General features: G+C 39.1%; 1 protein-coding gene across 1 annotated transcript; it reads left to right on the top strand.

Annotated features, from left to right (window-relative positions):
- The first annotated feature begins 2383 nt into the window (after nt 1-2383).
- Nucleotides 2384-8958, top strand: asmtl (acetylserotonin O-methyltransferase-like). Its single transcript, XM_085435647.1, has 15 exons — nt 2384-2468; nt 3164-3274; nt 3847-3978; nt 4067-4114; nt 4209-4273; nt 4363-4427; nt 4644-4752; nt 5078-5405; nt 5476-5673; nt 7072-7234; nt 7341-7531; nt 7610-7742; nt 7828-7968; nt 8106-8228; nt 8628-8958. Exons 1-15 carry the CDS (start codon nt 2415-2417, stop codon nt 8831-8833), a joined length of 2067 nt encoding a protein of 688 aa, XP_085291773.1. The 5' UTR covers nt 2384-2414; the 3' UTR covers nt 8834-8958.
- Nucleotides 8959-13243: the final 4285 nt, after the last annotated feature.

Raw genomic sequence — 13243 nt, 5'->3', positions numbered from 1 at the left:
GCCGCGCTCCCACAATGCATTGCGGCGTTACGTCAACTCCAAAGCCCTATCTGGTCGTTAAGTCTGACGTCACTAGCCGTGTCTGGGCCTAAACTCCGCTGCAGGTCCATATATCAAACGATCACTATGGCATTACTGAGAGTTGAAAAACTGTCTAAAGTCTGTCATCTTTAATAAAATGATCAGCGTTCTGCTCTACCAGGTGTAACAATTGAGTTTAACATCCAGGCATCCATGAAAACAGAATTTATGACATTTAACGGAGTTAGAAGTTAGCAGGAAGTTAGCTCGCTAGCTTCTATCTAAATACAATATAGCATGTCCTGACTGCGGGGTTTTGGAAACAAATTAAAACGTACAGCTCTGCTATCACTTCCAACATTAGTGAAGACAGAAAACTAAACAGCAGTGAGGTTTGTAGGGTTACTGAAGTTTGGCTAGCTGGTATATAATGATGTGCTACGTGACCGCTAGCGACACAGCATAATATAAACAAGCTAACTTTTTTTCCACTCGATAAAAGTTAAGTTAACGTGAGTGTTCTCGGTGGTCAGGAACAAATGTAATCGCATGGCAGGATGATGTAAAAGGACCAAACTTCAGCCAGGAGAACAACTGAGATAATCCATCCATAATACGAGGTTAGTCATTCATATACTACTGCATGGGCTGGGCTGTAGTTACATCCTAAGGTTTTAAAAACTGAGCTTAAATAAATGATTAGCGGTAATAAAAGCCGAGGGAGGTCAACAGTGATCACTGACTGTTTTAGGAGCTTTTTGAGATTAAATAGAAGAAAATACAAAACATTAAACATGTTAACAACACAAAAGCCATATTAAACGCAGACTACTTTAGGCCCGGAGGTAGGATTCGTCATGTCATCACTTAAGGACCGGATTGTATTCTTTCCTTTGGAAAGGTACCATCTGTGCAATCTGCAATTCTGTTGAAGAAAGATGTTGAATCTATTTGATTACTGGAGAAAAATAATAGATTTCTGTGCATTTGTTTTATATGTGCATTCAATTAAAATTGGTTTTGTCAATTAAGCATCTTGAGGCAGAGGGTGGGGGAGTGGTTCCCTATTTTTTTTTCTTTTCTTTTTTTCCTGGGAGTTGGCAACCCTATTAGTTAGGTATATGCAGTGTTGGTCAAGTTACTTGAAAAAAGTAATCAGTAACTAATTACTGATTACTTCCCCAAAAAGTAATCCAGTTACTTTACTGATTACTTATTTTCAAAAGTAATTAATTACTTAGTTACTTAGCTACTTTTTAAAAACACGATTTACAACCTGAATAGGTGATAAAGCGATAGATCTGTCAGCCCAATTCTACTTTTTCTGCATAATCCATCATACAAAATGTAATCAAATGGAAAAGTCTCTTTTTTTAAACTTGTTTTATCAGTTTTAATCTTTTAACTTTATGCATCAAGCAAAAATTAAATTATATGCAACATTCTCTGGCTTGAAGAAAGTAGTTTAACATTTAAACCTATTTTCTGCACGTTCCAGCACATAAAATAAAATATTTTTTGTGTTTACACTCAGTCTTTCAAATAGATGCAAGTAAAACACAGCAGAATATAAATAAAATCAAAGACTAGCGGTCCTGTTGCTCTATTTTCACCTGTAAAGCAGGAGTGAGGTAGGCGGAGGTGTGCTCTGGTGCGCTCTGGTGCAGGTGTGCAGCGGTCAGGTGAAGAATCCGCGAGTTTCTCTGTGAATTTCCCATTACATCGTTGTGCACTCGGAGCTTGTTTAGGGTTTTTTTCGGTGTAAAAAGAAGTTTTCTTCCCACGCACAATGGACACTAATGTTTTTGTCACTTTTTATGGAATCAAACTCAAAGTAAGGTCAGTACTTCCACGTTTTAAACGCTGCACGCTCATACTCTCTCCGTACTCGATATATGATCCATTGTTGATCTGCACACAGCTGTTGTCACAAACGTCGCACTCGCTTACGTCACTGTCATGAGACATTCTTGCAAAAAATCACGGTTTTAGTAACGCAGTAACGCAGCGTTCCTACGGGAAAGTAACGGTAATCGAATTACCGTTTTTGCAATAGTAATCCCTTACTTTACTGTAATCAGATTACAGTAACGCGTTACTGCCCATCTCTGGGTATATGTAATTATAAATTAGGTTGTTTTATATTTTTGCTAAGTACTGTTTAGAATACCAGAATTGGGAAGATGGTGTAGGTTTAAGTTTATTATAAAGGCTTTATGACTTTTCCTATAATGCCATGGTGGGCCGGTCACTAGTCAAAATGCCTAGGCTGTTTTTTTTTTTTTTTGTCCCAGTCCAGCCCTGAGTAGCAGTAGTCGTAAGTAGTAGCAGTAGTTTACTGGTGGAACTGGTGTGCGTTTCTTCGAGACGCCTACTTTATTACGTCATCACGCATGCGTCGTGACGCAGCATGCGGGTCCTGCCGTCAGTTTCCCCGAGTTGTACAGGTAAGAAGGACAGCTGCTATATACATGTACTATAGTATAATAGTGAACACATGAGAGATTTTAACCATGTCACTTTGGGGTGAACTTGGTCGCCAAACGTTGCAGTAACATTTTGTTCACTCGTGGTTAATTTTTTTCCTCTTTCTTCTCGCTCCGCAGCTTTAAACGCTGCAAACTAGCACAAGTTAGCTCAAATGAATTAGTGTTGCTAACAGCAGAGTAATTAAAGCAGATCTTTAGTGTTGTGAACTGTGTTCGTCGAGTTTCATAACGCTGTCAATGTCTTACTTGTGTAAAATATACCTGTTGTGTAATGCTATGCTACTTACGCCCGATGCTTCCTGAAATATGAAGTTGTCTTTATTTGCTGACTTTATGCAATAAATTATTTGCTAAGATTTTATGCAACTGAGTGGGGATTTCTCTAAAGTGCTCACTGTATTCTTTAAGGTCATTGTTAATTGTGCGTGAACACAATACATCCTCGTGTTATATATGCTCAGAGGCGAGAATTGTTCTTTCTTTAAATCTTAAAATACAGTTTACAAACACAAGTTGGATCCTGTAAAATACATAAATAATATATTTTTTTAAAATATCAGAGCTAATTTCATGTTATGATAAAATTAGCTCTGATATAAGGGAGCCGCAGAGGACACATCTGTAATGTTTAACTCTGTTCACCTTGTTGGCAGTTCGACCTAAAGGCCACCATGGTGCTGAACCCAGTCATTTCCAAGCTTGCTGGTAAACTGGTTGTGCTGGCCAGCGCTTCTCCTAGAAGACTTGAGATTCTCCGCAGTGCAGTATGCGTTTTCCTGATTATTCCCTTGTTATTCCTTATTATTCCGTATATTCACAGAATGTAGTTTGAGTTTGCACAATAGGACTGAGTGTAAATGTGTAAAACCCTAGTAGGTAAAAAATCATCTCATCATCATCCCTAGCATGTAGTCTGGTTCATTATAATGGGTGAAATAGAAGGAAAAAGGGAGAAGACATTTGATTTTTAAGTTCTTTAAAACATGGCAGTTTTATGGTGTTGGTTAAAAATTAGCAGTTGTATTAAAGTATAAAAAGCAGACAAATCCACATTAAGAGAGCAGATTTACAGAGCAAAATTTAGAAAAAATAACAGAGTTCAAATCAATCATTGGGTACAAATTTATTTATTTGACACAGCTAGAAAAGCCATGTCAAATAAAAACATGTATAGCTAGTTCACTGAAGGAACTACTTTAAACTTAATTTAAAGGATTATTGATTTAAGAAACCCATACTGACTGGATTTTTCATAGGTTGGTAAATCTGATAAGAGTGGCGTAAGTCCTATTAAATATAACAAGTGTTTTGTTTGCTTTGCCCTCTTATCTGTCAGGGTTTACGTTTCGAGGTTGTGCCGTCCTGGTTTAAGGAAACCCTCGATAAAGGGCTTTTCAAAGCACCTCATGAGTATGCTGTTGAGACAGCCAAGCAAAAGGCCCTGGAGGTAGCCAGGAGGATGCCCTTTGTAAGATAAGCTACTTTTTTATGACAAATAATAGAATTTATTCAGTCAGATGTCATCACTGAGAACACTTTGTCTTGATTTACTTTAGAAACACCTGAAGACTCCAGATATAGTTATTGGGGCTGACACAATTGTGGTAAGACAGAAAAAAGCACAAAAGCAAATGCATTTTCTTAATGGCTACTGTAAAGTTTTTCTTTATTCACTCTAGCCAACTGTTTATTTCACAGACTGTAGATGGCATGATTCTGGAGAAACCAGTGGACAAACATGATGCTTATAGGATGCTGTCAAGGTCTGTGTCAATGGGAAACACTCAGAGTTAACATTAAAAAACCATAAAATGGAAAAAGATATCATGGTGATTTTGTCTTTCTCTTCCAGTTTGAGTGGTAAAGAGCACAGTGTGTTCACTGGTGTAGCTATTGTCCTCTGCCATGAAAAAGAAAGTAAGTACAGACTCAGAAACTGTCACACTTGTACTTTATTTTTCTGTAAAATGAAAGAAATTCAGAAAGAAGCAGTTCCCTATTACAGATCACTAGCACAGATGTTTTAAGCAAAAATAGTAAGAGAAACATTTCTGCCATAAATATGTAGAAGACATTTATTGGGCAATTCTGTCTTGCGACTCTTTTTTTCATTTCTTCAATGCTGCCTTCAAGATGAAGAAGTCGATTACCAGCTGGTAGATTTCTACGAAGAAACTAAAGTGAAGTTTGCTGATCTCTCAGAAGATATGCTATGGGAGTACATCAATAGTGGTGAGCCCATGTAAGTGTGATCTTTTTAACTTTTCACATTTGTAACAGTTATTGTTGACTCTTTCTAAGTATTCGATCAATGGAGGTCATTTAACTGCTTGTGAGTTTCATGAACTTGTTGCTTTTTGGACTTTGATGCCTGATTTTGTTCCAGCTGTGTTTGCCTTGTCCCATTTGACACGAGTCAGCAAACTATGACAATTCTGCTCAGTTCAGAAATAGTGTGAAACTGTTGCAGAATGCATCCAGTAAACAGCTGATCATTTACAGTATGTGTTTATTGATCTTTGCCTACATGTGTTTGTACAAGTGAAACCTTTCTGTGTGTGTCTCAGGGACAAGGCTGGTGGCTATGGTATTCAGGCTCTGGGTGGCATGCTGGTCGAGTATGTCCATGGAGACTTTCTCAATGTTGTGGGTTTTCCCCTCAACCACTTCTGCAAACAGCTAGACCTTATTTACAATTTTTGTACTTCCTCTTTGAAAAGCACGTCTACCCTTCCAAGCTGCAGCGACAATCTTCCCATCTCAGTACCCACCCAGCCCCCCTCCAGCTCACAAGCTCTGCCCAGCCACAACTCATCCGTTCGCAGACCAAGCAGCCCCTGTGACATTCAAAGACTCCACACCCAGATCACCCCCACAGCCAGTCCTGCCCTTAAGGTTTGTTTTTATAACTCTATAACAAAAATCTGTCGCCTTTTGACACTATTTATAGAAAATCTTCCCATAGGTAAAAAGAGAAGACAGTGAAAGTGAAAGTTCACAGACATTGGTCAATAGCACGTCTAAACATACAGACAACAGGAAGGTCAAGCTTCATGACAATGCAACATTACCATCGATAACAAGGAGAGGGCAGGTGACTGAACCTACAAGAGGAGACTTGGAGCGAATCTGTGAACTGATGGATGGATTCAAAGCCTCAAAGGTAATCAGTGCCTTTGTATAAAAAAAAAAGTCCTTTCTGTAAAAGACCTGTTACAGAAAAAATGTCAACTTTATGTGTTTGTTCTTTGTGTAGTTGGCTTCCACAAGATGTAATGAGTAACGTAGCTCAGCTTAAAACCTTGAGTTGTCTTGAGTTAACTGCATCCAAAGCTCACTATTTTTGCAAAATAAAGCTTCCACTCTATACAAGCAAATCAGTGAAACCAATCTGCGGTGGTTTTGCACAGAGACATGTGCTGACATATTTCTTGATACGTTTATGTGACTTCCTGTGTACCCTGCAAGTTGCCTGTGAAGCTTAAGGTGACCACAAATCTTGAGGACACAGATTTAAGCAAATAATAAATACAGGTTTGTGCAAAATATTGAGCTAAAACACATTTCTGGGTTTTCGACGTTAAAAGAAGGGAATTAAAAACCTTTTGGTAAACAAAACTGGAACAATTGCATTTAAAGTTTGATATGTAGTGCAATACATTCACATGTGCAGAGTGTTTCCTGTGGTACCAGTTCCCACACATCACTAAATCTCAGTCTTTCCACCCACATATTTGTATTTAACAGCGGGCAAGTTGCTCTTCTTCCATTAAATGCTGCTTATTTTAGTTTCTTCCAGATAAACATTTGGTGGTTGCTGTCAAAAATCTCAGTTTGAATAGTCCAGCTTTTCAAATGACTGTCTTACCCAGATGTTGCTTTAGTTGCTTACGAGACTGTCAGGCTAAAGTTCACAAGTTTCCACTTTGAGAAGGTGGCACTGCACAGTAGAAGATTACTGCTGTGTTTGCTAAATCTGTTTGTGAAAGTCATTGTCAGTAGAAAGGAGAAGTTCCTCTCAGGTCCTGAACTGCTTTGGCTTACGCCTATCAAATCAAGCGAGGCTTTCTAAGTCCTGAATATTCTGAATGATTGTGGTAAAATGTGAAAAAATAGAAAAAGTGATCACAATAACACCTTAAGTTATGGTTATCAAACCTTTACAGGCAATCATAATGTGTTATTTAATGCGTGGTATAAATCCAGTTCATTCATCCATAACTATGAGCTGGATGTGGGAAACATCAGCAAACGCTGTTTACTTTTTTTACATTTAGCACACAGATTGTTGCTGATCTTGTTGTCTGTCTCTAAAGAAAATAAAGTAAATAATGAACTAGAGAACAATAGTTTTTAGTTGAGATGGTAGCTCACTGGTATGCAGCTGTAGTGGAATACAGTAAATCATGTACTTTGCTATGAATAGAAATGTTTGTGTTACTATTTGAAGAACCAGGAAGCATATGCTTTTCGTTAACAACAATCTCACATCAACATAAAAGGGGAAAAAAAAGCTAACTTTGTTTCTGCATTCCCTTCTACTTTTCCAAAAACATTGCAGGCACTTTTTACAGCATCCAAGTTGTGTTTGTTTGACCTGCTACATAGCCAGCCTGGGCTGGATGCAGCACAGGTGGCCCAGGAGATCAAAGCATCTGCAAAGGGGACCGAATGTCTGCTGGAAGCCTGTGTATCTCTGGGATTGTTGAAGAGTATAGAGAAAGGTTAGCCAGCTCTCTTATTAATTGCATCATGATATTTTTCCCTTGCCTTCAGCAGCAGGCATTTAATACTTAATTTGGAAATATCTTGCTGTCACTCTGTTGTTAGCATGCCAAAAGCCAGTGTATGAGAACGCAGATCTGGCCACAGATTTTCTGAGGTCAGATGCCCCGTGTTCACTGCATGGCTACCTCCAGCACTGTAACGAAACCATGTGGCCACTTTTCTCCCACCTTGAGAGTGCTGTGCAGGAGGGCACCAGCCAGCGTGAGAAGGCCTTTAGCAAGCAAATGCTTCAGGTGGCTATCTCTGATTTCTGTGTCATATATCTGCGGTGCTGGTGAGAGCATATTCAAACTCACCTTCTCTCTTTAAAGGAAACTTCCTCCAGCAGTCGGGAAGGCAAACTGAGATTCATGAAGGCCATGCACAACATTGCAAAAATTACAGGGAAAACCATAGCAACGGCATTTGACCTCTCCACCTATAAGTCAGCCTGTGATCTCGGAGGTAAGAAAAGAATGCAAAACGTTACAGCTTGTCACTGAATATGAAACCACTGCTCTACATCTTTTGTCTTAATTCACTGTCTCAGGGTGCACCGGTGCCTTGGCTTATGAATTCGCCGAAGCTCATCCTGGATTGTCTGTAACAGTGTTTGACTTACCTGCTGTTGTCGAGTTGAATGAATTTTTCCATCCACAGCACCCAGACAACAGGGTATCATTTGTAGCAGGTCAGTTGTTTTGTGACACTGAAAATTGTGACTGAAAGATTGTTTGGATCATATTAGACAGAGTGACAAATATGCCAACAAATTCCGCTCAATCTGTGATTAATTTGAGGGCTTTTTTTCACTTTCTTTATGATCAGGAGACTTTTTAAAAGACGAATTACCCAAAGCAGACTTGTATATCCTGGCGAGGATTCTTCATGACCTGCCTGATGAGAAAGTGCATATACTGCTGAGTAAAATCGCAGATGCATGCACAGCAGGTTTGTAAAGCTATATTCACTCATATGAGTACTTATCTTTACTGAACAGTGAATGTCAGCCAAACATCGCTTCAAACAGAAAGCATATTGTTAATGCTGAGTATAATATTCTCATTCTTCAAAAGCTCTTTTTCTGCAGATGCTTGAAACTGATTTGACCGATTGATTCTCATGCTGTGCTAAAACGATAGGTGCTGGTTAGTTTGGGTTTAACAATGTCTTTGTTCTGAACCGCTGTTGCAAAGAGCTCAGTGTTGAAAAAGACGAAGGCTTAAAGCCAAGTCAGAGTGCTGCCTTGCTTATGCAATACTTTTTTGTGGAAACATAATGTAAAGAGCGAAAAGGGAGTACAAATCTGTTCTCTGATGTTCTGTGTCTGCTTATGTTTCATGTTGCTAGGCTGTGGACTCCTGCTAAGCGAGATCTTCCTGGATGAAGACAGAAGGGGCCCCAGTCGTGGGCTGCTGCAGGCCCTTAGCATGAGCGAGGGGAAACAGAGGAGCGCAACTGAATATAGCCTGCTTTTGAAGAGCCACGGTTTCATCACAGCGCATATCAGACATACAGACAACCTCCTGGATGCCATGCTGTGCATCAAAGCTTAACACTACATGCACAGTATACATTTTGGTGTATGCTGTAGGTAACCGTTGCCAAAATCAGGACTGTTTTTTTGTGGTTCTTTAAAACAAGCTAGCTGATAACCAATAAAAGACGTCTTTGTTTTAAAGTGTTTCATGTGTGCTCTTTACACACTTATAATCCTGAATGTGTTTTAAATTCTCACCTGTAAGATCGCTGAATTGTTGAGAAACACGGAGGTCTGTGTTACCCTAAAGCTTTCATAACCATTAACATGCATTTAAACTTTGCAAACAAATCATTGTGGCTTTCAATCATTTTACCACAATACACGGGGGCTTTGTTCGTGTTTGTTTGCTTGAAGAAGCACTGGCATGTAGAAATGGTGATACCACATTAAAAAAAAAAAAATATCCGGTTCATGAAAATGTCAAGCTTTAAACATGGGTTAAAAAAAGTATTTAATTTTTTAAACCTGGTTAGGGTGGAGCTAATTCAGAGTATGTTGAATACAACAGGATTTGTTGTGTTATAAAATATATTTTATGCTATTGTGTGGAGTAGAGAAACCGTGGCTGCCAGTTTGAGCCTGCTACTTCTTTGGTATAATGCATTAGAGCCCTTATAAATTACTACTAAAATAAAGGTATCCTTTGCAAACCCTTGAAAAATAAGTCTCTTTTTGGTGGCAGTTATTCTGTAAAATGCACCACACCCCGATCACAAGGTCCAGCAAGCCAGCAGACATCAGATCTGACAGGCAGTACAAGTTAATCCTAATACAAGCCATATTTTGTGTTTGCCAGTTTCATCCATGCTTCAAGGCTTGGGCAGTCTTTTTTAACTGGCCTTCTGGTGGCGCACCCACTGGTTTGAAATGTTGGCAGGGAGTAGCCACTCAGGTCAAATGTCATTAGAAGCCTGCGCCAGTCTGCAGCTTTATAATGAGGAAAATAGTCTGTAGCACTGCCTACGTATGTGTTTTTTTTTTTTTGTTGCAGTGAAAGGAAAAGCAGTACCTCATATCATCTTGCTTGGACTGAAATCCGTGTGAATGGTCTTCATTGTCTTGGAGTGTTCGGTGTGGAGCTGCCATACCAAAAAAAATTTGGGGTGTTGTCAGCTGGATGATGGCTGCGGGTGGAGTGTGTGCATCTGACCTCTGAAGTGTCACATCCTGATGATGTCTGGATAAAATGGTGGGAGATGATTAAAGAAGAAACGATAATGTCTAAGTGGGATGTCATTTTCGTAAACAGATGGATTTCCCCCAGCGGCCATGACTTAATGTTCGCATTCACTCAAAGACTCTGAAAAGCATCAGTTATGTTTTCTTTATTTATTTATTAACAGTCCTGCTCGATGGATCCATTACACGACCCTCATTCTCTTACCCCGAAAAACTGCTACACCCCCCTGACTAAGTGGAATTCAAACTTCAATCTGTTCCTCTCTTTCCTAAAGCGCTTTTGCTTGGAATTTAAATCACGCTGATGAACAGACAAATACATCAAAGCTCTCACAAGTTAAACACAACATTTGGTGGTTTCGACTATAATTGCCCTCTAAAAAAATAATGACTACACTTTCATCCTCTGACATTAATCTCTAAATAGACTATCTTAAACGTTAAGTGACACTGGATATCGTGGAAACGTAACCCAAATATTTAGCTTGCAGTTGAAATGAGCGCTGTGGTTTAGTTTCCTGCTGTAGCCGTAAATCTCCTCAAGATGGCATCAAAAACCTGAAGAACCCTTCTAGAAATGTGGCCACACACTCTCACACACACACTACAGATTTCCCTGTTTGGTTGTTCTTTCCAGCAGCACATGCAGATGCAGGTTTATAGGCATCATTAAATGACAGCTAACTATGAGAATCACACCTGATTATGCTAAGTTTGGGAACTTGATTCGACTTTTATGCATCGGGTTGGCTAGTATAGTGTCTTAATCAAAAGAAGCTATAACACCAACCCTTAACTCCTTGCAGATTTACCTCTTGAATTTCAGTTTTTTGGCAGCGGTTGAGGCAACCAGACAGCTGAGGGGGAATATGTGGGAATATCTATGGCCATGATAAATAGCTCTTATTCTTTGTGACACAGAAAGTGTCTCTGCATTACTCTTCATTTTGGAACCCACTCTAAGTATTTTCCTAGGAGGGTAATAAGGGTGGTCATGTTATTCATGGCTATTTTCTTGTCAGTCTGGGCTCAGGCTCTTTGTGACATCTAACTGATTTCCATTACTCAGATTTAGTTCTTTGGATGAGGAGAGACAGAGGGAGGGTGGACTCAAGTTCAAATATGACACGGAGTGTAAATCACATGAGGTTTTATTGTGAATGCCCACCAAATGCACTATATACTTACAATACTTTTCTTCCATATTGATTATGAAAGCCTGTGTTGATTTAATAACTCCAGAACTTATATTGCTTTCCCGAGGAGATCCTTTGAAAGACAACTAAGTGAGACCAAATGGCTGCGTAGTAGGAGAATGTCAGGCTTGTGAAACACAGATGAGTTTCACAAATCAAAGCGCATAGTCTGCTAGCCTGTGTTGCCTTAAAACATGATGAAGCATTTCCATGAAAGGATTTGCATACCCGTTCGCTTCCAGTGTCCCAGCTGCACCCGCTCACCCTCAAATGCCTCAACTTTTGTGTACCGGTATCAACAGCTAAGACTCTGCTAGGCTTTCTAATGAAAACCATTCAAGTCAATCAAGTTTACCAGAGACCAAAGGCCAGTGTAATTTGGGAAAATTGCTGAAACTCCAAAGTAATCTTCTGTAATTCGATCTTGCCTATTGAACACTGGCTGTACTGTACGTGTCGGATAAGAGCTCAGTCATTTTCTTCAAATGCAGTCCTGACAAGCAGCATGGCTTTCCACCTGCAAGTAATCATCATTCTAGTGTTAAGTGCTTTGATATTAAAATGACTGATTTAAGACCATTTGCTGCTAGTAGATAGCAATTTCAAAACACTTCCATATGTTGATAGTGAGGATAAGCTGAGTTTGTGAACCGGCCGGGCTGCGTGTTGTGTTTACTGTAGTAGAACAGCCAGGAAAAACACACCGCAGCTAAGCCATAACTTTAGTTTTTCAGTCTTTCAGTTGAGAAGGCAGACTTTACATTTTACATGAATGATGCAATCAAAGCATAACACCAGGAAACTTTCATAAGATTTAGGATGTTCATTTCTAATGTAAACTTGTACGTTGTGCAGTTTGTAACCACATGGGGGCAACGTTGGCTAAAGGAAACCTCCATGAAAGAGTACGATCTTTTATCAAGTTCTACTGTTTGTTGATGCTTTTATCAAAGTGATGGGAGAAGACAGTCATTCTGACTGCTTGGGTATTTGAAAATTGGCAAATATCTATGTCAAACCTTTGTGTTATCTTAGCTGAAAAATAAATAGCATCACTGTTTATACCGAAAGCCTTTCTGCGACTTCGAGAAGGATACGCAGAATCCGAATGGCTGCATGTAGAATAACAAACATCCTCTAATCAGTCAGTTTTCTGAATTGCCTCTCAAAACTGAACTCATGCTTGGGCACCTGTTTCAAAGAACAGGCTTGTTTATCAAAGTCCTCCTCTGTCAACAAACAGAATAAGTGCGATGATGGTTGGCTCCTCAACCCACATCTGATTTCAGCAAATGTGCAGTTGTTCAAAGTGAGTTGTGCTTCATTGATTTGTTTCAAGGCAGAGGAAAAATAACCTCAGGGCTTCTACCAGTTAGAAATAACAATGGAGTCCTTCATTGCTGTTTGTAGTTTTGTTGGCCTGACATCAGTGGTAGAACATGGAGGGATTTTCACTGTGAATTTAACGACTAGCAGGGACTCTGAAAAACACTACTTTGGGGTTTTTTATTGTATTAGATCAGTAGATTTTTACAGTCACTTTACTCCAGTGTTTCAGTGATTCTGCAGAGATTTTGAATCGATTCATGTCTAATTTTCTCTTTAATGCTTATATGATTTTTTTTTTTTTTGCTTTTCTTAATTTGGTAACTTTAATAATAATTTAACTTTGGTATGTTTGCTAATTTAATTTTTTTTTTCTTCCTGAGAGTTATAATGGAAAATCAATACCACTCTCATGCCTGCACACTAACTTGAAGGCAAGAAAGACTAGCTTAGCTTAGCACAAAGCCTGGAAGCAAGGGGAAACCTGTAGACTGTATAAAGAAGACAGAATCATTCATTTGTGAAGTGTTATTTTTAAGCTAGCAAAGCAAATACATATTAAAGATGCATGTAGCCACCATCCCCCAGTAGTTAATGAAGTCTTGTTGTAAAGCCTTGAAAACAGTGTGTTGGCTATCACCATCTTGGTATTCTAAATCTATGTATAAGAAGTGGCATGCTCAAAGTGATTTGTCATATGCATACATAGGCACAACCTAAAG

The sequence above is a fragment of the Copadichromis virginalis genome, linkage group LG16 (genome assembly GCF_057382275.1).
Source record: "Copadichromis virginalis isolate Kocher_CV1m ecotype Utaka linkage group LG16, C_Virginalis_male_GT1.1, whole genome shotgun sequence".
NCBI lineage: Eukaryota > Metazoa > Chordata > Actinopteri > Cichliformes > Cichlidae > Copadichromis > Copadichromis virginalis.
Note: the sequence above shows the minus strand (reverse complement) of the source record. Positions and strands in the feature narration are given on the sequence as shown.